General features: G+C 35.4%; 2 protein-coding genes across 5 annotated transcripts in view; one reads left to right on the top strand and one right to left on the bottom strand.

The window, feature by feature from the left end:
- Positions 1 to 19,789, top strand: part of AVEN (apoptosis and caspase activation inhibitor) — a 73,848-nt gene extending 54,059 nt beyond the window's left edge. The window contains exons 3-6 of the mRNA XM_015864788.2: positions 14,507 to 14,577; positions 17,335 to 17,430; positions 17,906 to 18,251; positions 19,398 to 19,789. Coding sequence (XP_015720274.1) covers positions 14,507 to 14,577; positions 17,335 to 17,430; positions 17,906 to 18,251; positions 19,398 to 19,516 — 632 coding nt within the window. The 3' untranslated portion in view covers positions 19,517 to 19,789. The remainder of the gene's footprint in view (positions 1 to 14,506; positions 14,578 to 17,334; positions 17,431 to 17,905; positions 18,252 to 19,397) is intronic.
- A 76-nt stretch (positions 19,790 to 19,865) lies between these two features.
- Positions 19,866 to 25,925, bottom strand: part of RYR3 (ryanodine receptor 3) — a 174,165-nt gene continuing 168,105 nt past the window's right edge. For all 4 annotated transcript variants that reach the window (XM_032444977.1, XM_032444978.1, XM_015864781.2 and 1 more), the window contains 5 exons: positions 24,371 to 24,527; positions 23,318 to 23,382; positions 23,126 to 23,226; positions 21,382 to 21,433; positions 19,866 to 20,769 (listed from right to left, as the gene is read on the bottom strand). In XM_032444977.1, coding sequence (XP_032300868.1) covers positions 20,674 to 20,769; positions 21,382 to 21,433; positions 23,126 to 23,226; positions 23,318 to 23,382; positions 24,371 to 24,527 — 471 coding nt within the window. In that variant the 3' untranslated portion in view covers positions 19,866 to 20,673. The remainder of the gene's footprint in view (positions 20,770 to 21,381; positions 21,434 to 23,125; positions 23,227 to 23,317; positions 23,383 to 24,370; positions 24,528 to 25,925) is intronic.

The raw sequence follows: 25,925 nt of genomic DNA, 5'->3' as shown, positions 1-25,925 counted from the left end.
ACAAATGCATATGTTGAAATCTAAAATCCTTCTATGTGAGGTAGTTGATTATTTTACAGTCTTTACTTTTAAAATGAAATTCAGTTATCTGTTTCACTAAATCCCACTTCAACTCTGTAAAATCTCCAATTCCTTGGTGACCTGAGAAGAAGCCCAGCTCTCCACTACTTGGCACCCCAAAACGAGAGGAACTGTTGGGAAGTGTCTCTTCTTTCCCAGGCACATCCTTTAAAATTGTACTAGAAAAGCTACCTAACTTTTCATCTTAAAAAATGGCCAATCTGACTTTGTACTTTTTGAACCGTTTCAACTAGCCAGATTTATGCAAAAGTTGCAAATATTTTTAATGTATCAATCTCGATAGCCCTGAGATAGCGGGAATATGTTTCCAGTAATGTAGCTGAAGTCAATTAGGAATTTGGAGCTTTATCTATACATGTGTTGAGATCTATTGTTCTGTGATGACTGTAGTTCCTGTAGTTACAGATAAAGTGATTGTGTAGGACTAATTCTAACTCACATACTATTGGTGTCATGTTATACTTCAAAGTGAATTTGTTAAAGAAAATTGTGTATTCTATATGAGCTACTTAAGGCCTACTTGATAAGAGTAAAAGGATAAAAGTGAAATAAAACAAAAAAACCAACAACAACAAAAAAACCCTCAAAAGGTCTGCAAGAAATAATTGCTTGTGCTGAAAAAAAGCCCTCCATTTAGAGCACCTTACTTTACAATTCTTAATGGACTCAAAATGCTGTCTCCAGTGGTTTTCATAGGTAAAAGTTGCAATGTTAAACAGCAGAATGCAAGTTCAGCAGAATGAGGGGCAGTGAGCCTGAAGGCAGGGGAAGGCTCAAGTGAATATGAAGGCTTCTTCCTTTCCCCTCCTTAATTTCAGCAGTGCCAGCTGTGTTCAGATAAACAGCTGACTGAAATTTTGATCTTAATGAAATTGGAGAAATATGAAAGTCACACTGTTCTTCTGGTATTAATTTTTAATGCTGGCATTATCTCGAATTTTTTCAATGTTTTTGCATGGCTGATCATGCTTATGGAGGGACTGTTTCCTAGAGATACACCTAGAACAAACCTTGTCTTTGCTTTTCTGTTATTTTGTTTCCAGGTGGCAAAATAACACTAGGACTTGGTATTTTATGTGTCTAGTATGAGGGAAGTACCCCAGGATAAAATTCACTTTTCTATTTCTAAGATTGGTAATGAATCAGAGGTTCCTTTTTAGAGATTGAAGTAGAGAAACTTAAATGCTCCCTTCTGCAGCCCCTTAATTTCAATGTTAATGATGATAATAGCGGAAATAATCAGTACCATTTCCTCTGTCCCTTTTACAAGCTTAAGAAAATTATATGTCAGTAATTTGTTTACATAATGCATTTTGCAAACTAATTTACTGGATGCAGTAGTACAAGTAATCCTTTAAATAGCATTATGCATTAAAGGGTGGGTCCTGCCACCTTCATTCATATTAAGTTACGCGCTAATTTGCAGGCAATTCTTTTGGACTACCATCCTCCATCTTTCTCCTTAGTAAACACTTTCTTTATTCGTGTACACAAAATCCTAAACAGCAGAGGAATCTGAAACAGGTGAAAATTAGTTATAAAACAGTTAAGTATGAACTGAAAAGTCAGCCAAGTACGGTAATAATTGCACATCTTCTACTCCCCCTCACTCCATTTTATTTGCTATTTCTTCTGTAATAACATCCACATGCTTGGCAGCAAATTCCCTTGTCTGAAGACCTCTTAAACCAGGTTTTCAGAAAGGCTGTGTGCTAAAATTCCTACCAAACTCAGCCAGTAAGCAGGAAACACAAAATATAAAAATTAAATCAAGAAGTAATTTGGTATTAAGTTGTTAAAAATAATAATTTTTTTAAAAAAATTAACAAAATCAGTTTTTTGCGACTTACTTGAAACTGTTCTTAAAGGCTGTGGCCTTCTAACTGTCATATCTTAATTTCATTTTGGAAAGTCATTAGCATGAATCAGAGTAAGCAGAAGACTGTGTAGTCAGCTCAGGATTTGACAGCGACAAGGAAACTTTTTAACAATGTCATGAGATAATACCCTAATAACAAAAAGGGTCTTTTCTGAAAGCTTTTTGAAATAGATCAAATGTAACTAGCAGGTAGGCAAATAATATCTCTCATAGCCTGTTTTTCCATATGTTATTGTTAAGTAACCAAATACATCCCAAACTGAGCTAACTTGTGCGTAGCTTTTATGCATTTGCAGTTTATTATTTCTTATGTTTTTGTGGCATTAAACTTGTTGCCTGTACATTTATAATATACTATTTCTTACACTCTTTTAAAGTAATTTCTTTTAAAAAAATTAATATCCTCTCAGAACAATTCTTTGTATAAATTCCTTATTGAAAGTAGTGTAAATTGTATTAGTTACTTAAGCTATCCCAAAAGCTATAGGAAAGAAAAAGCTCTGGAGTATTTTAGGAACTATAGGGAGTATGATTCTGGTCCTATCATTTATACAGCAAATTATTCCAGCCATGAGTGCAGTTAGTTACAGCAAGAGATACTTTCACTTGAATCTAGATTGATACAAACTGGTTTCCCTTTCCTTCATATCTCAGCTCATTCCTATAATAATTTCAACTCCTTTGTTTGCTTATAAATTGTTTTCTGTGATAAGGATAAGCTTAAGACAACATCAGTTACGCTTATGGAAATACCTTTTTCACTCTCATTAGCCAGTGTTATACTAGAAATAACGTGCAGGTTCATGAGTCTGTGAGAAGAGGACTTGTAATATTTATGCAATGATACAGTCTAGTGAGAAGATTGTGTTATATGAGGCAGGTGCATGTCTTGTGTAGGGTTCAGAGACAGGAAAGGAGAAAAGGTGCTTAAAAATCTCCCACCCCAAATGGATGTTTTGAAAATTTTCAGTCACAGAATGTTATTTGATGGATCACCTTTTTATGATTTAATGGGATATCATTTGTTACCAGAGATGGATACGAATCTAGCAGTGAGGGATGCCTTAATTATTTTCCTTGCTAGTTTGAGCAACAGAAAGTGCTAGATTCTTGCAAGCTTTTGAAAAGCTGCTTAATAAGATTTATACTAATGGTGAAGGGCATAATAAAGACCAGAAATGGTAAATAATGTGGAAAAACTTTGATCTTAAGGGACAGAAAAACTGCTCTGTAGCAGATATTTTATAGAGCTTGTGGTATATGTAAGTATAAGGTATTATAAGTACTAGGATAAGACCATGCTGTGACAGCAGAAACATTTTGCAGTATTTTCAGCTGTAGATAGTTTTATCTATGCCTAGCCATGAAACTTCTGTAGTACCATAACCTATGTCATGCAATTTATTAATTAAAATTATACATTTAATAGGGCCTTTGATTTTTCCATGTGTGAAGTATTTATAGTATGGAAGTGAAAGACTCTTGTATAATGTGTTATTAGAATGTGACTTTAGAATACTTTAGAATAAGTATCTGTGACAGCTATACACAGATACTTAGAGCTGTGTAATGAGAATTGCTTTCTCCCATGAGGCTAATTGGCACTGAAATAGGAATCCGCGTGGCTAACTCTCACTAGAACAGATAGATTAATTTCTGACTAAAATGAAAGACCTCTCTTTAATCATTCAGCATTATGCTATTTAGTTATTCAGTTATTAAAAGGCAGCTGTGATGGACTAGGAAGGCTCTGACCTGTATTAAATTTTATGAAATCTCATTTTTTCTTGATATGTGATTTCAACCAATATTCATCTTGTGTTGTTCAAACTAAGCTTTCATTTTACTGCTACATATTGATATAAATCATAAATTTAGGCATTCAGAAGTTAGAAGATGCTGAAGTTAATGTTTCTGCGCTTGTGTGATGCATTCTTTTATAATCTGGGGGTACTTAGACCTTGCTACATAATGCTGTTCTCTAATCTATCCTCCCCTTCATCCTTGAAAACATGAAGAAATTATATTTAATGGTTCAGATTCCAATGCATGGCTACTCTGCCCCAATATTTTACAACCAAAAATATTTCTTCAGTAAAACAGAAGACACTAATGTTGTACTGACTGATGGAAAGAAAACACACTGAGAATTTTGGCTTGTCCCATAGTTCCTCATGTTTTGGAGTAACTATAACACCTGCGTATACAGAAATCTTTTGGGGGCTTCTTGCGTTATTGAACATGAGCTACTTATAATCAAATCTTAAACATCAAATTTGTCAAAAACCTTCTTAAAACCGTGGTATTTCTTGCTGTCATGTGAACACACAACTTAATGTTATCCATCCAAAGCAACAAATTTAAAATATACCTGTAAAAAAAATATGTAATTACCCTTTGGTACTGGGATATTTGTGATTGGATTTTAGGGACTACATGCATCAGTGTTTACAAGCTGTAGAGAAATCCAGGAAGGTTATCAGTTGACTCGGTGTTCACCAAACAAACACACTTCAAATAGTTATGCTGATCATATCTGTTTTTCAGAATCCTCTACTCATAAGAAAAATGTCTTTACGTTTTTGAGATGGTAGAGCAGACAGAATGCTTAAGGGGTAGACAGTCCATGACATACGCACATTGTTTCCAGCTTTTTCTATCCTCAAAAGTATGTCTCATTGTAAAAACTATTGAGAAGAGATTGTAAGCCCTTATCATAGCTGTAGCCATGGGTTTGTGTCTTCTTATCTCAGAGGAAGGGTCTATTATTTTTTGTTTCCAAGGAAGAAAGGTGGTAAATTCAACTGACTGAATCAGACACTTTCATCTGCTATGTCATATTCATGTTGGTCATTTTATGTCCATTAAAAGCAATTGCTGAGGTACCTAATTTCTAATTATTCTCCTAGCCAATATAAAGCTTCTGAGATTCTTAGTGAGAATATAACCTATATTATATTTTTTTATTAAGCACCTGTACAGGTTATTTGTTTGACCTTTCAATTAGAGTAAGAATATTTAAGAAGACACCTCAGCGTAATGGCCTGTGAGTGCTTCCAGGCTGTGGGGTTCTTCATTTATGAAGGCTGGACATATTGAAAACATGAAAACTTGTTCTATGAACAGCCAAATGGTCCAAGTATGTAAAAGGTATTGAAGGCAGCCTGCAAATAATATGCCTGTAGATACAGAAGAGTGCTTGTTTCTTGCTTTGAGTAGCCTCTTATGAAAAGTACCCCCTTAAAAAGTGTAGTAGATGTTATTATTACTGTATCTGCCCTGTAAAATTATGGCCAAAATTCTGGGTTCAAAATAAATGCCCTGTTAATGGATGCCAGACTGCACCGTGAAATCAAGCTTGTGCTTTCCAGCATGAATGTAGTCACCTTTTAGGTCGTGTGATCTCTTACAGATGTGTAGCACCTCATGCAATGGCTTTTTCCATTATTTATTTATAGGCATGCAAGAAGCTAAATGAATCTTCTGTCCAGATAAGTGCATTGCAGAGTAACTGGTAGAGTTTTGTTTTGTTTTGTTTTAGAGGGCAAAACTTCCTGGAATTCTGAAATATAGGTCATAATGGTGGGCTTATCGCTCTGTGAATCTCCAGACAATACACATTACTGTGTTCATTTCAGGAACTGTCTGAATCAATGACTCAGTATGGAGTCATATTTTTATGATGGAAAGGAATTGATGCATACTTTTCTACTTTGAGCTATTATCAAGTAACTTGGAATTACTTATAATGCAAAGTAGCCCCAGCAGTTTTGGTTTTCCTTGTTACCTGAAATGTGCACTTTATATACTTGACTCTCATTACACACTTGATGCTTTTTAAACTCAAGTGCTGGATTCTGCATTTAGGGTGGGGCAACTCTGGAAATATGTACAGAATGGAAGATGAGAGGCTGGAAAGCAACCCCCCAGAATGGAATGCTTCATTACAGAGCTGTACCAAGGAAGGGCATTAGGAAGAGATTATTCACCAGGGAGTAGTCAGGCAGTGGAGCAGACATCCCAGGGCCTTGATCAGGCCACTGAGCTAGGAAGTCTTGGAGGTCTCTTTGAAACACTCACCATTGTAATAATTGGTTTCTACTCATAATTTTGTCTGGGACTAAAAATAGGTTAAATATCTGCATTGTAAATATCTTTGAGTAAATCTGGCTTAACACGAGGCCAGTGACTTCTGTCTCTTTACCCTGTTTGTAGTCTCACAATGAAATACATGCAAGACAAACAGAAAGACTGCTCATGATTCCTGTAGGTGGCATTTTCCAAGCTTTCTTGGCGTGCATTTCATTAGTCATAGAAGTCACAGAAGATTATTTCTAATATTATCATTTGCCAAGCCTTCTTTATTCCTCTGAATTGAATAAATTCCATTAAGGCTGACAGTATTTTTTGTAAGTGTATTTTGAATGTGAGTCATATTCGGCTGTTGTGCCTCGTCTGTGTAGAATCAGAGAGATGTGCTGCATGTCAGCTTTTAAGGGTATTGTTGCATTTATTTACCTTTTTTTTAGGTGCAATATTGATGAATTATTAATCTTGGCAGTTACACTACTATACAATGCAATAAAAACATCTCTAAAAGTACAGTAATCTATTTTTTGATAGCCAAGTATAATTGGATGACAACCCAGTATAACTTTCTTCCTTTTGACATTAATCTAGGAGTTTTGCGATTGTGATGAATTTCTCTCCAAATTTTGGGGGCATAGGAATAGTTGAGATTAAACATGAAACATTAATTTTTCTCAAGTGTGTATGATCTTCCCAAATTGTTTTTGCTTTTCATGCCAGTGAGCTTTAATTCCTAGTTCTGAGTCTTCTGTCTAAGCTGGTCTTGCAGTATATTCAATTTCTACAGTGACTCATGATGGATTAGATTTAAGCAAGTAAATTGTTTTTGGCAGGTTAGAACAGTTAACACCCCAGAAGCATCTATAAGTTGCAGGTGAGTTTTGACAGTTCAACTAAATATTTAATTTGATTTTCAGAGACTTGTACATACCGCTGTAAATAGTATGCAGAGGAATCAATGCAGCAGTTAAACTGCTATGTTCAATTTTTTTATTTTTTTTTTTAATGTTGGATTATACCATTGATAACCTTGGCATAGAAAAAAAAATCCTCTAAATGAACATTTAAAAGTGAACACGGGGTTTTAAGCTTTGTATGGAATAGTTCATCTGTAGTAATGGGAAAAGTGTAGGGAAAAAACAAAGATAAGCTTCTAGCTTCTGTGTTTAAGATAATCTTTCTTACAAGCATAAAGGGAGCCCAGAATATAGAGACTTCCTCAGCCTTCAGTAAAAGAAATGCAGTGTGCTGTTTGTTTGTATTTTTTTATCTGAAGTGAGCACTTACCAGCCTGCTGTTAGTTTTAAGTTGGTCTTTAAAACTCTCTAAGCCATTACACTTCCTATCTTTGGAGATTTAGGAGTATTTTGCATATGCAAACACTTCCCAGGCTTTTCTGTCTTTACGGAAATGCAGCTTTACTAGATATGTTCTTTGCTAATTTTAACTGTGGTCATTTTATTAAAGTATCAGAGGAGAATTCTCCAGTGTCTTGTTTGCTGGGGCTGCATCTCTTTTGATGTTTCACTGCATTAAACAAAAATCTTGCGAGGTTCTGCTACTAGTGTATATCTTGCAGAAACTTTCAGAGCTACAAGAAAGTCAGGCCTTATACTTGCTATATCAAAATGCTTGAATGTTTCTCGACTTACACTTTAATCATAAATATCATAAATCATGGATGCTTTGGAAAGTCTCTTTGAAGCGGTGTGCTCTGCAACTTCTGTGAACAGTGATTTCTGCTTTCATGAAAATTTTTAACAATTTTGAAGTGATGTATTAGGAATATCCAGCACAGCAGCATAAATAATACTTATCGATTAGATAGTTGCATGTCTTGTTGTAAATGTTCTATGAAGTACAGAGTAAGGAGTGGAAGTGTAACACTAATAAAAAGTTTGAAAAGTTTTGTTGGGTTATGAAATTCTAATGACATGAGGGCTGTCAAAGACTCTGTGTACCATCAACAAAACTTGACTGCCTTTAAATGCTTAAAATTGAAGCTTGAATTGTTGGCAGGCTTTTTATTTCTTTAATTGAGTCAAATTCTTCACTATTATCAGAACAGAAATAGCAGCGGCTTAAAATAAAGCATTTTAAAGTTTGTTCTTTTTTTTTTCTTTTTTTTTTTTTTTTTTTTTTTTTTCTTTTTCCACTCTAAGATTCTCTCATTTTGGTTTGCTTCTTTGAAAAGTAGGATGAGTAGAATGTCTTTTCAAGGTGGCACAATGTGGAACAGTTGCGTTGTTTGCTGCTTTTTGTAAAGATTTTTGTATAATTTTGAAGTTTGCAGACCAAATGTTCTGACAGCAAATCTCCAGAAAACAGGGGTTGTCCTACTGTAAATTTATGCAGCGCAATACTCTTAGTTAAATTTTCTTACATGGAAAAAGTGTAAAAATATATCTGATATAATGAACTGTGTGGTACTCATCTTCCAGCTTCATTGGAATGATATACTTGAATGCACTGTTTAATCTGGAGGATGAATGATCAGTAATCTTAATATTCACAATTAATAGTATTGAGAAAGGGCCATCTCCCAACAAAGCAGTTATCTGGGGGTTAGAGTTCTCTCCCAAGTTCACACCAGGAATGGAGTTTGGAATTTGAGCTTTGCAATAATTAGTGATCTAGCCAGTATTTGTTAAAAGTTTAAAACCTTACTTTGTTAGGTACAGTTCTGTGTTTATTATATTTGGAATTAGGAACATTGTAGAAGTCAGGCTTTGTGAGTCATTTGAAAAATATGGAAACTTCCTGAATAACATGCTGAGGTTATGTCTTCAGTTATGGAATATATATATGTGGAATATATATATGTATATTTCAACTTCTCACAATACCTCACTGAGAAGAGATGGAAGTTAAAGTATGCAGAGCAGGATGTCCAGGCCCATGTGCCGGTCTCTGCTAAAGGTCTCCAAGGAGGAGACACCACAGCCCCTCTGTGCTGGTGTTTGTCACCCACACAACATGCTTCCATGCATGCCTTTCATTCAGAGGAGCTCTTTGTCCGTGTCCCTAGTGAGAATCTCTTGCCATATTATCCTGCTGCTTCTGAAAGTAGATACATAGACAAGTAAGTTGTCTCTGGTCATAAGTATTTCTGCATTAAGAAGATTGTTCATCTTTGCCTTTTTTCAGTCTTTCTCTTTAATGTTACTGCTCCAAACCTACCATACCCTATGGATTTTTATACTTTGTCTAATCTAGCAAACTTGTAGCACTGACATTTAAAAATCACTAAGTATGTTGTAGATTAGCAACCCAAGGAAAATGACACTAGGAAATGTCATAAAGCATCAGGAAAAATGTAAATATTTAAGTTGACTGGCTTAAACTTAATAAAAAGTTTGTTTAATCTGTTGGGAAATCAATAACTTCACACTTAAATATTGTTTTAATGTTTATTTAATATAAAAGTGAACACTGGAGAAGGTGGAGTTGGTATTTATGAATAGCTGCATTTGGTTGGCATTCTAGACGTACTTGTCTTGTTCAGTGAAGTTTTTTAATACTTTGCAGTTTTGCTGCAATCTGTTTGCATTTGCTGCAAGACTTACCACTGTTTCGTATGGAAGAAAAAATTACACGTTCAAAGTAGTGATACATTTTTTGAAATATGCAAAAGTTAATAACAAAGTGCAGGGTTTGCTTAATGCTATTTTTACAGTTACATGTGTGATAGATATGGAAGATGGATGTATGTATCTTTTTTCTCCTTATATATGCTACAGATGTAAAATTTGAAACAATCTGAAAGAGCTTGTAGCTACGAATAAAAGCAAATAATCTGTCCATTTCCTACTCTTCCTTTTTTTTTTTTTTTTTTTTTTTTTGTGTGTGTGTGTTTGTTTGTTTCATTTAATGTTGGCTGTGTTTAATGAGATGCAGACTCCATCTTAGCGGGGTAAGCTGAGCATTCTGCCTGATATACTGCTTCCCCAAATACTTTCTAACTTTGCAACTATTTATGTGCCGCAGATTTCCTGAACCATATGTGGAATCTTTGTATTCAAAAGCTCTTGCATTTTCTTTCTATCCCTCCTCGCAACCAAAATGTAGGTTGTGCTGAAACATTTGTGGTGAAGGCCGCATGTTTGGAAATAACTGCCATGCACTTGATAAAGGACAGACTTTGCAGTCACTTGAAATAGACTGTTCTTAATATCTGAAGGAAATTAATAGATGTTGATTTCTTGCTGTCTTGAGTCTTTCTGTTGTTTTCGTATTCCCACGTTCATTCCTCAGTCTACATTTATGGCAATAAGTAAAACGCTGCAGCCTTAGTCACAGCAAAAGGTAATAGTTACAGTGTTTATGCTATTGAAGTTCAGTAATTAAATATGTAGAAGTAGAAATCAGTGACATTATTACAAGGACCATGAAACTTTGTGTCTTCCAAAGGCTGTTCTGATATAATATATGCTACTTTATTTTGGCCAAATTATTATATCACTTTATGGAGTGTATAAAATTGTTCATGTGAACTCATTGCAGAATGGATTCTCTAGGGTTGGAAGAATTTTTTGTTATCCCTTTTCTTCTTTGCAGAAGAAAAAACAGTGTTTTTAGTGCTGCTTATCTGAAGATATGTTATTTAGAACAAGCATTAATAGTGGATGGACTGCTCTGTACATTGCAGCATTGGAAATGTGGTGTAAGGATTAAAAAAAAAAATTAAATCTTTTGGTATTGATGCTGGCGTGCAGTTCTTGCAGTTTCCACAGTCCTCTAGCTAGAGCATGCCCTGACACGGATGAGTGGGAGCTCTTCCTTGTGATTATTCTTCCAGTTTGAGGAAGGTGCACTCACGCTTAATTCATCACAAGTGACTGATAGGCAGCAGTTTTCTCTTTTTGCTCATTCATTTGCTCAAAATGTATAAATCCAAAATTCATTCCTTATCTTCTGTTTGATCTGTGGATTTGTTTTGGGTGTTCTATGTGAAGTGTTCTGCTCATAAAAAATGTTGCTTGTGGTCATCCCAACTCCTGCTGAGAGTTGAGTTGGTCAGATTCCTATATGAGCGGTTGATGTTAGATACCATTTCAAGCACCAGGCTTATTTTTCCCTGCACAAGAGTTTTGAATTGGAGAATCTGATTTATTTATTTTTTTCTAATTTTCAAAAGTAGAATCTGCTTCCTCTTGTGTTTTTGAATCCTATGAAGAAAACTGAAAGGAGGCAGGGAGCTTGTTTTTAGATTATGTTCTCCTTATAATAGGAGTGAATTGGGAATCGATACAGAAAGAAGGGAAAAACTGGGAAATTTTGTTAAAATCCTTAGTATAAAGATATGGACTTCTTTATTTTGTAACTTAGAAAGAACTTTGGTTGGCACAGTGGGCCCAGGATGTGTTTTGAGGTGTTTTGGGTCACATGCTAATTTCCCAGATGTACCTGAGCTGTACTTCTGTGGTTTATCTTGCTCATCTGCAAGCTGCCATTATAAATTTATTGCTGTTTAGCTGATTAAATAAACATGTAGTTAGAGGCTTGCTTTTTGGTAGTTAAATAAGGATGAACAAAGGTTGGAAAATCCCAAATGTGTTCGTCTAAATGTCTGACACCTGCTTAGGAAAAGATAAATTCTGTTTAAAATAGTTGTTGAGATTTTTGTATTTGCGTGTGTGCTTCTGTTCCATTGTGGATGTCTTTGAAGGTCAGGGTTACATTGTTTGTTCCTCTTCCCAGTCTGAAAATCTGTTTCACAATCTCTGAGGCTACCAGATATTTTTCTTCTGTCTTTAGTAATGTTTTGTCTTTTGTTTTCAGTGAATTAGAGAGTTAAAGTGAGCAGAATTATACTTCTGGTGTGGCCGTTCTCCTTTCACACTGAAATGTGTTTTTCAGTGTTTCAACTTTTATACTAATTTCAATTCACATATTAGAAAACGTTTAGTGCAGGTTACAGGGAGGGTTTGTTTGATTCTGCTGTTCAGTGGATATTTGTATGAAGAGATAATTGGGGTAATAAGGCTATGAGACATGCATTCTATTTGAATCAGTTGATTTAGTTTTTAATATATTCCAGTGTTGGTATAGTATGGTGCTCTAGAACTGCTAGTCTTTAATAGCAAAGTTGCATATTACAAAAAATGTTATTAAGATTCATTGTGAAAGTTATCAAAAATGATGTAAGGTTTACTTGAATGCATTATTTTTAGCTACTTTGTGTTTGGAGGCCAAGCAATGTTTGTAAGTAATATAAAAACTTCGAATTCAAATGGAGAAAAGCAGCTCTTAGGCTGGAAGGAGCTCTGAGTCATTGCAAGATGTCTGATTAGTATTCATGACACAAAAGGAAGTTATTTTCAGGGCAAAGGAATTTGTGAAAAGATAATTGGTTAGACCAACATTCTCATTAACCTAATTTGCATTAAATGTGCTACTGTGAATTGTAGTTATTGCTTTTCCATTTGAAAGGCATGCTTTGTTAATCTATTTAAGAGCCTAGTTAAACTACCGTTTAAGTCATACCCTTTAATTCAGCAATACAGTATCTGAGGATCTATTATTCCTGACTTTCTGAGTGTAGAGAATCACAAGTCAGATCTTGATCCCGGCTTGTTATCCTGGTGAAGTAGGTTTGTTTAGCGGGTCATTCTCAGCTATCTAGAGATCCGACTCATCCTTTTGTTAATTTAGTTCTTTGTCTTGAAGAAAGTATGTGACTTTTTTCCCAATAGGCGAGGACTCTGAGAATCATTTGGTTTAATTGTTTTTCAAAATCTGCTTCTTTCTGTGTGTAACTAAATTGAGCCTTTTATAAACGAGCAGTTAAATTGATTTGCACTCTTTGGTACCCAGTGTAAAATCACAGATGAAGAGTGAATCTGGATTTCTTTAAGTGTTAGCTTTAGCTATTACGTACTGTCATTGGTCTCAATGCTCTGTTGTGCTGTTTGCAATGAAAAGGCAGGCACCTTTGTAAGCAACAGTCAACTGTGAGTTTTCGAGTGAAGCATTTATATCTGCAGTTAGGCACACAAAGTACCATATTTCTCCCAGTAATCTGCAATTCTCAGATCAAATTTCATCTTCTAATTGAAGATGAATTGTAATTCAGCAATTGTCTACTGTCTATCAGTACAGAGATACAGAAACAGCTGCTTGTTCTCAGACTGCATGGTTTACAAAGACATAAATGCCATGCTCTGTATCAGCAGCATACGGGCTGTGTGTTATTCTAGATGTTTGATCATTATCTCGAGATTTTCTTGTTCCTGATAAGTTTTATTGCATATTTCTTTACTGCAAGTTGATCAAAAGAAGTTAAAAGGTGTTCCCCACACCTCCCTCCTTACTTTGCTTTGAAGTAACCTGTTCTTTAAATGCTGCCAGAATCTAAAATGATTCATTTTTAAATTTTTAAAAAAGACTAACAGTGTTAGATAGAAGCACCTGAAAGTGTAATTTGCTTGCTGAGAAGACTGAATATTTGTTTTCAGCGTGTTTTTTTTTTTATATATATATCGATATAAAAATATTGTCAGTTACTAACAGATAATAACTTCTTCCAGAATTATTATTTCGCTCATATGCTGTGAATAATTAATGTTATAAAATAGTTCAACTGCTGTTTTAATTGAACAGTTTATAAGACGTTTTCACAGCAGTTCTAGGATAGTTCACAGTAGTTCACAGGATTATGTATTTCTTGTAGGTTGGATCTGATTCTGCCCCTGCAACCCTGATCTTTCATGTTTTATCTCTGATAGACTTTACTCATTATTTTTCTTTCCTGGAAATCTGGTGTATTTTTACAGCAAATTAACTGATAGGGCTGTCTGTCCTCTCTGATCCCGTAGTTAAGGTTCCATATGTAGTTTAATTAGCCCTATTTAATGGTGTGGTGTTTTGTTGTTGTTGTTGTTTGCTTGGTTTCTAATTCAGTCTGTTATATACATGAAATGAGGCTTTGGCTACTGTGCTTTCAGTGCCTTTTTTTCCTGACCTGCCCAAGTAAGGGAAGAGAAAGTCCATAGTTTTAACTGCTGCCAAACAGTAGAAAACATTTACTTGGCCACTACAAACTGATACCTGGAACGTTTGTAATCCATTTTAGAAGAGACCTGTTGAAAAACTGTTTCTCCAGCACATTTAAAGATGCCCATAAATGACACTCTCAATTTCATACATCAGTTTCCTTTTATCTACTATAGACTTTTCAGTGAAGTTTTTCCGTGTCAACATTGCACCCAGCACCACGTCATTCACCTTTGAATCTGTTGTGCCTTTTTCAGTACTCTTTATTAAATAAGAGGAATAAATGAAAACATCATTCAGTTGTGCTTAGAGAAGTTTACTGTTTCGAATTCAAGCATCATTCAAATTAAACACAAATTTGCTGAATGTTTGAGGTTTATTGATTAAAAATATGTTTCCGTAAAGCTTGCAGGGAGCGAACTATTTAAATAATTAAAATATTTTCTTATTTCTTTTTTGCAGGAAATTCCTTTACACAGTTTCGATTTGCTGAAGAGAAAGACTGGGATACAGAGAATGCATACTGTAAGCAGGTAACCACATTTTCTATGAAATTAATTGCCTGGCACAGGCTGTGTAGGCAGTTGTGCGTTCAGTATCAAATGGTATAATGCAATAATAGCACTCTTTAATTTATAGATATGTTTATTAATTTGTTTCTTATGCTGGAGGCTCTTTAGTCTTGTCCTTTTCTTTCCTACTGAAGAACGTTCAAGGCAGCAGGCTCGGTTTTTCAGTAACATTAAAAGAAAAGAACACAAACCCATCCAGAGAAGGATGAGTAAGGGGTATAAATCACCTCGTTCTGCTAACATATAAGGTCAGCCTTCCATTTTTAAGCGTATTCAGGAGTTGTCTTTAGCAAAAGGACTGTAATGGGACTTATAGCAATATATTCACGTATTTGACTTCAAAGTGTATTGTCATTAATTTAAATTAACAGTGCATATTCTCTACTACAAAATTCAGTTCCAGAATGACTGTGGAACTCAAGATTTGAAATTTTTTACATGTGGATTCTCTGTGCTAATACTAATGAGAGCAAAGAAACTGTATGTACTGTTTTTTTATATTGGAATAATGGAGAACATGTTCATCTTTAAGCCAGCTTCCTCCCATAATCCACCTAAATCATTGCAAGATCACAGAATCATAGAATTGCTTGGGTTGGAAGGGACCTCTAAGATCATCTAGTTCCAACCCCTTGCCTTGGACAGAGCTGCCACCCACTACATCACAGTGCTAGGGGCTCCAGAACTCTCCAAATGAGGCATCACACGGGCAGAGTATAGGGCAACGATTACCTCTCTCTACCTGCTGGTCACCCATCTATTGATGCAGCCCAGGATACTGTTAAGGTTCCAGGCTGTAAGCACTCACTGCTAGCTTTTGCCTTTGAAGCTTTTCTTAAAATTGCTAGAGAGCTGTGCTGGAATCTTTCTTGAAACATTTATATGTATTTGAATTTTGAACTTTTGCTTCTTATTTCCTAAATGATTGAAAGTAATTATTCCTAGGGCACTGATATTTGAAGTTAGATTAAAGTTGCAAAGTCAAATTAAGGTGAGGAAATACAACCAAGTGGCTCATACAGCAATTTTTTAATTCATCTTGTGTTTTTTTCAGTGGGATATGGTCCTTCAATGATTTTATATTCTTATCAGTTTCTTCCTTTCCCAGTATGTAGGATGCCAGTAGTACAGCATATGACCTTAGCTTCCTTTTCTCCTTGCATATCCAGAATATTAACTTCTTTGTGATTTCCTCCTAGGCTTGTCATTAAAACATTTAGCTGATCTGAACATATTAGCTCATTTATATGCTGAAGCCATGGTGAGCAGAGTGAAGATTTGCATTGCCAGTCAGTTTCAAAGATGCTCTGTCTACCAGTGCAGAGACTGTACAGTTGGGGATTTGGTCCGGCACTGAATTATGAAGTGTGCTGTGGTGGGCACATTCTTTTGCCTCTGCCCCTAACTCCTCCTCATTCATTCTGCCTCATTCAAATTCTGTGCTTCAAGTAGATCATGTCTTTAAATTCTTCTTTTAGTCCTGGCCCAGATGGCTTCATAGCATGAACTGGTTCTTCATGTTCTTTCTGGTCTTCAGCCTTTAAGTTTCTTGCTCATCTTTTTTTCACTGAAAGACAGATTCATTCCGTATTTTCATCCCAAATCCACTGCTCCAAGTTCATTGCCTCTGCCTCTTAGTTGACCTGCTTCTGGTTCTTTGCTCATTTGTGCATATACAAGAAGTTATTATAGAATCATAAACCGAACTTAATGTGAGGGAAGAAAACAAAGCAGAAAAGGCATACAAATAATTGCAGAATGAGTAGATATTTCCCAGTCTTTATGTGTAGAAAGGAATGGCAAAGACAGGGTTTGGAAAACTGTGGAATTGAATTGTAATGGTGGCATTGGCACTTTGTTATTATTATTCCTTTTTATAAAAAGCAAACCTGAATTTGCTTTGTTGTCAATAGGAATGTTTCAGAATGCTGCAATTTAAAAATCAAACAAGCAGTAATTATCTGTTGGGTTTTTTTTTTTTTCCCCAGTAAAACTGGCAGTTCCAGCAACAAAGTATTTCTCTGCTTATTGTCTTGCACAAATAGCTGCACATGCCAAGAAGTGTTTATAATTCTTTAAATACTGCTTTCATCCATTTGTTTCTGTTTCCTTTTTATTCAAGCACCACTTACAGTGAAATACCTACTTGGATATTGAATTCCTATTTCCATTATACTTTCTCTCAGCTACTCTTTTCATCATCAGCCTTTCCTCACTCCGTGCCTCTATTTTCACCTTCATTCACAATATTTTATTCACGTTAATATCTTTGCAAGTGTATATGGCTCATAGCTCTTCTCCAGTGCACTTAAATGTTATTCAATGATATTTGACATTTTACAATTTTTTGTTATTGGATTCACACGATTTCCCTGCTCTTGGCAAATGTGTGGAAGCCGCAATCTCTTATGGCATTGTCAGCTTGTGGGACTGTTTCCTATTCTGGATTTTCAAGACATTCATCCTCTGTTTTTAACTAAGCAATGATTTGCTTTTTAGTTGTTTAGCCAGATTTAGCCAAAAAGCTTTTTACGTGTGTACTTTTAGATCCATGAATTCCTGCTATTATTGCCAATGTGTTTTAGATACAGTATATTTTTAAATTGGCCTTCACATTCATACAGTATGTGGGTGTGAAACAAAGGGACGTAATATGTGAAGACAAAAACAATTTCAACTTTTTAATGCAAGTGTGCTGTGTGTTGATTTACATTTCAGTTTCCTGCACTTTCTGTTGACTGCCAGTCATTGGCCCAGGCCCTGCAGGAATTGCCTCTACATCTGAGATTGAATGTAGCTGCTGAACTTGTTCAGGTAACTCTGAATATTTTAAATGATATCATCTATTCTAGAATTTTAACTTTAAACCTGGTTTTCAAAAGTAACACAAATGCATTTTATAAGTAAATTTATTTTTGAGGCTGGTATGTGAAGACCCCTCTATCAGCCCTTTTTATGCTTTATTGGTGGCTTTAAACAAAATGCTCTGTGTGCGGTGCATTGGACTTCAATCTGAGTGACATGGAATTACTCTAATGTTTTTATCTTTGCTTCACTTTTTAGCAACTATTAAAAGCTTGCAATAAAATTTTGAAAGTGCTTTCGCATTCTTTCCAATTAGATAGTTAGTTTAAGTTTGATTTACTGTTCCAGAGAGCCAATATAAGATAATAAGATAAAAATAATAAAAGCAAAAACAAATCCATCTGCTCAAGCAGTGGAAAATGAAGATTTTTAATATTCTGTTTAATGTAATTGGAAACTCTGAACTCCTCTTTTGTATTCTTAGGCATCAACACCCATAGAGCTCCCACAGATGAAATCTAAAGTTGTTGAAGACAGCAAGAGGAGAGAGCTATTTCGACAGTCGTTGTCTCAAAGGGAAACGGTGTTGGTCTCCCAGTCTGTTGGCAATTCTGCTGCTTCATCGGAGCCTGGAAATAAACGTGGTCCTGTGACAAGTGCAGCAGAACCATTTCAGAGAGCCCATCTACAATCAAAGCAGGAGACTGACCATTTGGATGAAGAACTGGATCGTCTCCTGAATCTGGATGCTCCCATTGATTCTGAGTCAGGTGCATTATCCTACAACATATCAACAGAGAAAGATCTGAAAATGGAAAGTAAGGAAAATGGTAAGAGTTTGCTTTCTTCCAGTGCCTCTATTTTTTTTTCCATTGTTTTGTCCATTTTTTTTTAAACTCCTAACTTGCAAGTACACAGTTCTGCTATCAGTATCTCTGTCACAGGGCAATTCATTTATCTTTGGCTGTGCGCTGACCCACTCACCTGAAGTTTCACCACTGTCATGATGTTCATTTTAAGAATGAGTTCCTGTGTAGAGCAGCACTGGTCTTATGATTCAGCCAAATTTGATTTTATTGTTTAAATAAGTACCGTTACAAAATTTTAGCCAGGGGAAGACTAAAATAGATTTTATGTAACATTATGAGCCCTTAGTCCTCTCTGATAATATAATGAAGACCTGATAGCTATTTCTCATAACACTAGAAATGTTATTTTTAAACTTTACTGGCATTGATAGTACAAATGGAACTTTTTAATAGACACAGTAGACACACAGTTCCTGTTGCAGAAATTCAGTGAGCCACTGGAATCTGTACAACTGTTTGTTAGCTCTGATGGAGAACAGTTGTAATTCTCCTTCACATACAATGATGTTAAAGAACTGGAGCATCTCTGATTTTTGTGTCTGATTGTTCTGTTGTGTTAAAAATTAAGTCCAAAGAGAGAAATAGCTGAAGACATGAATATCACCATGTGCAATATAGTAAGCCTTGTCTCTGAAGAGAATCTTTCTTTCATTCTACTGGCATATACACTCCAAAGCACAGTGTAAATCCCTTAAGAAAACAGTGCTGTCAGAATATGGAATCGCGTTCATCATGCAAATATGCATTGTGATCTGCTCTTGTGGTCCCCTGCTGCTGTCCTACGTTAAGGAAAATTCTGTTTATGTCAGGATTGCGAATAGATTGCAGTAGGGGTTCACTTACTTAGAAGCAGTCTGCTGTGGCTCAGGTCCTGCCTCCCCTTAAATCAGGAGGAAGCTACATTGCTATGGTTGAGCTTATCAAACAGCCTTGTTGTTGTTTTAATTGTTGCTACTGTTTTTGAAATGTGACACACTGTTATTCTTTAAGGGAAATGATGTTTCAATAAAATGTAACCAGTCATGTATTACAAAGCAAACTGATGAAGGAAAAACAGTACAGAATTTTTTCCATGTTTTCAATGGTCTGTTCTTTTTGCTTTTCTAGACCCTCCAACTGCAGTTGTGCCAGAAGAGAAAAGCACAGCAGCACAGCAAGAGCAGAAAACATCCAAAATTGTTACTGAGGAAGAGCTTGAAGATTGGCTGGACAGCATGATTTCCTGAAACCAGTATTCCGTATGTGAATAAATGAATATAGTCAAGTAGAAAGTGGGATCCTCCTTTAGCTGTTCTTTACTTCATTTATCTATCTATCTATTTCACTTGCCTGGTTTTATTTGCAGGCACCTGAAATTCTGTGCCGCCAAAATTTGACTGGGTATGATTGATTATGTTGGGATTTTCTTTGCTTAAAATATAGGCTGTGCAAACTGCTGAGCTGTTTTCCAGCTTGTACTACATGCAGTCCTTCAAATAAAGCAATGAATGCACAACAAATACATGGTTTTAATCACCTTCAGCACGCGGAATTTCTGTATTGCAGAAAAATCAGAAAGAAATTACAAAGGTAATATTTGGTTTATAATATTTTATTGCAGTGGGCACTTTCTACTAGAAGAAAAATAAATGCATAAACCTTGCAGCTTCTATTTGCAGGTGACAATAGGGCATTGTTTTATTTTGGCCTATGATTTCAATTGTATTCATCTTGGTACAGGGTGTGTTTTGTAACAGCAGCATCTAATAAGCTGTAATTGAAGGTTGTATACAAACAAACTTCAAGTGCAGTTTCGTACAGAAAGACAGATAAGCAATACAGTCAATGGATCTTTTCGTCTAGAACATTAACAAAAAGTTTGCATAGCTATGTCTACGGAGGTTTTAAGGCACTTAATGATTCAAGGTCAACAAAGTGTTTGAAAATGTTTCTTTTTATCTGCTTAAAGCTTTTCAAGCTGTGTCTTAATACATTCACTAGCAAATACTCTGGGGCAAAAATGGGACAGCACTTAAAGTACTTTTTCAGAAGCATGGCCTCTGATGGATGTTCAAGTTCTTAAATGTCAAATGTTGTACAGTTAAGACATCTTCTAGCCCTTTCACTCTCACCAAATGCTAGGCTAAATGGTGTACTTAAAAAGTTGTTAGAATATCAGAACATGTTTGAATTGGAAGGCTTGATTTGATACTGGCATAGATTTTTCTTTTCAAATTGCAATTCCAACAGAAGACCGTTTTCATACGTGGTATGTACAGAAAGCCAATGAAATTGTTTCAAATTTTATGTATGTCTTCAAGTTTAAAGACATTTGATGCAAATAGAGGCTGAGAATATACATCATGAAAAGGAAGGAAGTTTATATACTGGATCTTCAGTTATATTAGCCAAGTTGATCCTCATACTGTTTCCGGAAGCAGTCTCCTGCTGGGAAGAAATCCCAGCATCTTTCTTGGTACATCTTCCACACAAATGACTCCTGAAAGTGACAAAGAATATTTATTTTAAGATTTCTATTTAACATTTATTTTAACTCCTTGCAGCCAGTGCTCTAAACTTTAACAGTAAGCAGTTACTGTGCTTATTAAATAAAGCCAAAACAGTGCAGGTAAGTGAAAATTATTCAGTCCAATTTTATCACAGCAAAGCTCTATAATCTGCATTGCAAAGTTTATTTTAGTTTCCTTGGAAAACACTGAATTATAAGGTACTTTCACCGTATTAATGTAACAGCTTATTTGAAACAAGCTATAATGAAATCTTATTTATTTTGCTTATTTACATTTAGGACCTAACAACACCGAACTTACACATGTTCATATACTGTCTATATATATGTATATACAGGTATAGGCTATAAGTATAGTAATGTAACTACTGATAGCTGTCTTCTCCAGGCACAGTATAGTGCTGTATAGAACAACCTGCTGCTGCATATAGCCTTTTTTCTTGCTCCAAAATCTCAGGAGTGGGATACTTGTCTCCACTCTGGTGGTACGTCAGTTCCACCTGGTGGTACGTAGCTACAAGGCTGGAGAAGGAAGATGCATCTTTCAAGACAAATATTTAGCTTTTATTTTTTTCAACTCACCTGACCAGTATGCTCAGTCTCATCCTTGTTTATGAGGTACATTAAGAAGAACCTGAAACAAGCACATGGAGCAGGTATTAATGCAGAAAACATAATATTTCCTCTAACCTTTTCTAGAATGGGATTTGATGTTCATGGTAGCAGCCAGCATATAAATGATGCTCCTAGGCTTTTAGGATGTGTTAGAAGAAAATGCTATCTTTGGGAACTTCTCCTGTGAAAGTGCTAACAGCTGTACAATCTGTAGAAGTGGAAAAATGTATTTCATCAGATTCTTCCTTTCAGTGCTGATTTATAGTAACACCTGACTTGGGCCTACATATACAGCTTTTTTATGCTCCAACTCTGCCATGTTGGAAGAAGTTCTTATAGTATCTATGCGAGAAGTATGGTAGATTATGAGCTTATAAGGTAGATGGCTTGGAAATCTTGGTGCAGCCAAGTAGGACCTATCTTATCTCAGGTACTGCTTGTGCTCAAATGTACAAAATTGAAGTAAGTGGAAAGGCTGTAGAGTACTAATGCAGGTCTGTTTTATGTGACATTGTTCTTAGATAGCTGGTTTTTGATGTAACATGTTTGGAATTAATACGTTTTCATTTAAAAAAAGGAACATATACTGACTTTTTAAAATCTTCTAATTAAAAAGCAATCTTCATAAAATATTGTTCTCTACATATCGTAATATTTTTAAAAATGACAGTTTTTAATTTACAGTGAATGACAGGATCCCACATGCCAATCAAGTGATCCAATATAGTAGGAGAAGCTTGGAGGCTGTAGATTGGTAAAACTATGGATACAAAAGGAAATCTGACTCACGTAAGTAATGTGTATTGATTCTACAGAGTCAGCTACTGTGCAAGGAATAATGCAACGTAGATACCAAGAGGCACACTATTGTTTGGGTTTTTTTTAAGCTTATATACAATACTATATTTATTCCAAAGCCAGATTTTATAGAAGGACCTACCAGTTCAGTCTCCTTGGTTCGGCTGGCATATGATGTTCATGTACTTATCATTTTTGTGGGGGTAAATAATGCCACCAAATTCACTTTTCAGTAACTCTCTTTGATCTGCTCTACACTCACTATTGAAAGTATGAAACCACTGTCTCAGGAGTCTTGGCAATAGCCTGAATGTATACTGGTGCCAATTGGTTAGTGGTTTCAGAAAGCTGCAGTACTGGTAAGAAACTACAGGATCAGGTTTGTACATTATTTTTTGTAGCTTCTTTTCCAGGAATGCATTTTTTCATTATTATTTTGAACATAACACGTAGAAACCAAACCAAAAACCTTCCTTCTGCTACCGTGAGCTCTTGTAGATGCATTCAGAATTCTCTAATCTGGAGGCAATGAGAAGTAACTTTTTAAAATCAGCAACAATTTTCAATGTTTTTAACAATATGACCAAATCCCCAGAAAGTCATAATTGTCTTCTAGACTAAAACAACTTGCTAGCTAGTAAACTGGTGTTCACTACCCTTCCACATATGTGGCTTTCCTTACAGAGGATTGAAGGGGACAAAAGGGGTTGATATGCCTTCAGGTATCATTCCATTAAGCTAGCTCATGTAGAGCAAGTACTTTAAAGATAAAGATAGCTCAGAGTGTAGGAGGGGAAAACAGAAAGGAATGGAAATATTCCTCTGTCTTAGGACACACAAAAATATGTGCTTCTAAATTACATTTGAGCTGAAATCAGGTCTCATAATAATTTCAATAGTAAAATATACTTACAGGTAGTTTGCCAAGTTGTGTTCCTGCAGAGTATGTGTTTCGAAGCCGTGTGGGGTTGTGTCAAAATAGTCGTTGCCAATTCCACAAATAAAGCATTTGGTCTGGAAACACAATTTGTGTTCACAAATCAGTTATAATTGTAAAAATCTAGATTAGTAAGAGAAATGAAGAAATGTAATGTTCTTCTCATACCTCCATATCTTCTCTCACTTGTTCTTGCTGGTCTCTTAATTCACCAAAAGCATCAATAATCAGACCTGTTTCAAATGGATAGGTTGCAACAGTTAAGTACTTAGCAATACTTCTATTTCAAGTAGTGCAAAAAAGTAGCTCTAGTAGACATCCTCCATTCTATTTGAAGTTCGGCATACTTCCGTACAGGTTGAATAATTCAATGTTAAATGTATCAATTTGCAGCCATCTTATATTCATTTATACTGCACTCTCAGCAGTGAGAATTTCTCTTAAGCTTTTCCTTTTGTTGAATGAAGGAGAAATGGGTCCCAAAGACAATCACCACCCTCCACCCAGTTTGTGATGCTGCTTCACATTTCAAGCGTTATTCTTTCACCTCCAGTGCATTAAGAATAAAGCTAGGTCACTTGAGGTACTGCAACTTCCGTAATATCTAAAAGATACAGACAATTTACATTTTTTGTTTGCCACTAGACTGCCTGAAAACTGGTTTGCTTTACTTTTTTTCTTTCCTACCTTAAGACAGTTTATATAAGGAGTGTTCAACACTGACAGTCATTCAATATATGTCTTCTTCTCTGCAAGCCACAATTGCCAACAGATTAGAACTGAAAATCATCCTCTAACGAGAGGAGGGAATGGGTATGTGGCCATGATGCCTTGTCAGAGAAAAAAACCCAAGGGGAATGACTAGCTCCAAACTAATGCTGTGAAAAGAGCCTACAGTAAGTCTCTCCAAGTTTAAATGGTATTCTTAGCAGAAAGAGTGATCCTCCACAAACTGTCATTGCTGAGGAGCTGTTGAGATATCATAAATGCTGTAATCAAGGTAAGTTATGTTTCTAGTACATTGTGTAATATTTGGTAGAATGCATTATTTATAAAACAAGTTTATAATTATAACTTTCACAGTTAATGACTTTACCAGCTCAGAAATAAGCCTTTAAAGCAATACTGCATAATTTACCTTAAACATAAATGTTATTTAAATGCACTGCAGACTGAATTACACTTAATTCTGACAGTTTCTGCTAACTTAATTGAAAATACCTTGAATAATGGCCAGTAGGATAACAATGACAAAGAAGAAAAATGTGATGTCGAAGACAATTCGATACATTTCATAAGGGTCTCCAGCAGGATCCTCAATTTCATCCCCGATGCCACCACCAGCTCTTACACCTACATACATGTGGAATAGGTAACACTAAAAAAAAAAAAAAAAGTGGGAAATTTTATTTCTCATGAATTATTTTGCCCTACTCATTCTTTTACAAAAGTTATAGAAACAGAAGAAGTAATACCATTCCTCACGTACCATACACTGAACCAAAACTGGTAAGCATCTTAAATAGTGTGTTCTTTTCAAAGTCTTGTAATGGGATTCAGGAATTATTGTTAGAAAATGTTGATATATTATTCACAGCAGGTAAATCTGTCTGTGCTTAAGTGGTTTTTGGATAATTTCATTTTGCGGTACTAGATGTAGTTTGTTTCAGTATATTTTAAATTATTTATGATCTCAGAAACACGCTCTGTTCAGTTTGATGTGAAAGAAATCACTTTATAGGAATGTTGCTGTGTTTTATTTTTTTAAACATAGAAGCCTTCAAGGGTTGATCTTTAAAAATGTGGATTCTTAAACTATGTAAACATTTTACAATCTACCCATCGATGTAATGTTTCTGTCTGAATCAGCTACAGAATTTTGTAATCCACCTTAAGTAACAGAATATAAGATTCTGACACTAACTAGGGTTCTGAAATCGTATTAGACAGCAGATGTAGTGCTAAATAATTACCATGAAGTGAGACAGCTGGCCTTTCACAGGCAAACACTAAACAAAACTATACGTCCATTTCTAGAATGCAGCTTTACCCTTGATATGAAATGCATTTGCCATTTTAATCACATTTAAGTCAATTCCAATTTGTGTTTTTGCCTCGCTTGGCAAAGTGGTTTAAAATATGACCAAGTTGAATGATTCCCATTAGTACATCCATTTTATGACCAGAACATTAAATTCAAGCCCATAGAGGGATCATTTAAAACAGTATCACTCAGACAGCTTTCATACTTCATATCATTTGTACACGTGTGTTACACTGACTGTTTGATTGAAAGTTTCAGAACAGAGAAAATTATTAGTTGAAATATGTTGCAAACCTCTATTCTGAGGTATCTTTCTCTACTTTTGCACTTAAAGCAGGCAGCGGCTGTTCCATGAAAGAAATAAGGTGTCCACAAACTCAATATTGTTGTTTGCTGTTGCAGTAGGTGGAAATCATAAGGGAAATTATTAGTGATAGATTATCATTCCCTTTAATACTCCCTTTTGTACTCACCCTTGATTTCTTCATGACTAAATTATCAGCTGTAAGCAGGCTGAACTGTTCTTTATGTATGCCTCAATAACACAACTGCTTTTAGTTTTTCACAAAATTTGTTCCATGTACTTTGAGTATGTGCTGTCTCTACGAGAATTTAGACCACAGGAGAACGCAGAGAGAATTTTAAAACTGTAAACATTTTGAAAATGACTGTATAGCAAGAAGGAGAGATGGATGGGTTTAACAATGAAAACATCATTTTATATGATATTGG

This window comes from Coturnix japonica, chromosome 5 (assembly GCF_001577835.2).
Source record: "Coturnix japonica isolate 7356 chromosome 5, Coturnix japonica 2.1, whole genome shotgun sequence".
In the NCBI taxonomy this organism is placed as follows: domain Eukaryota; kingdom Metazoa; phylum Chordata; class Aves; order Galliformes; family Phasianidae; genus Coturnix; species Coturnix japonica.
Note: the sequence above shows the minus strand (reverse complement) of the source record. Positions and strands in the feature narration are given on the sequence as shown.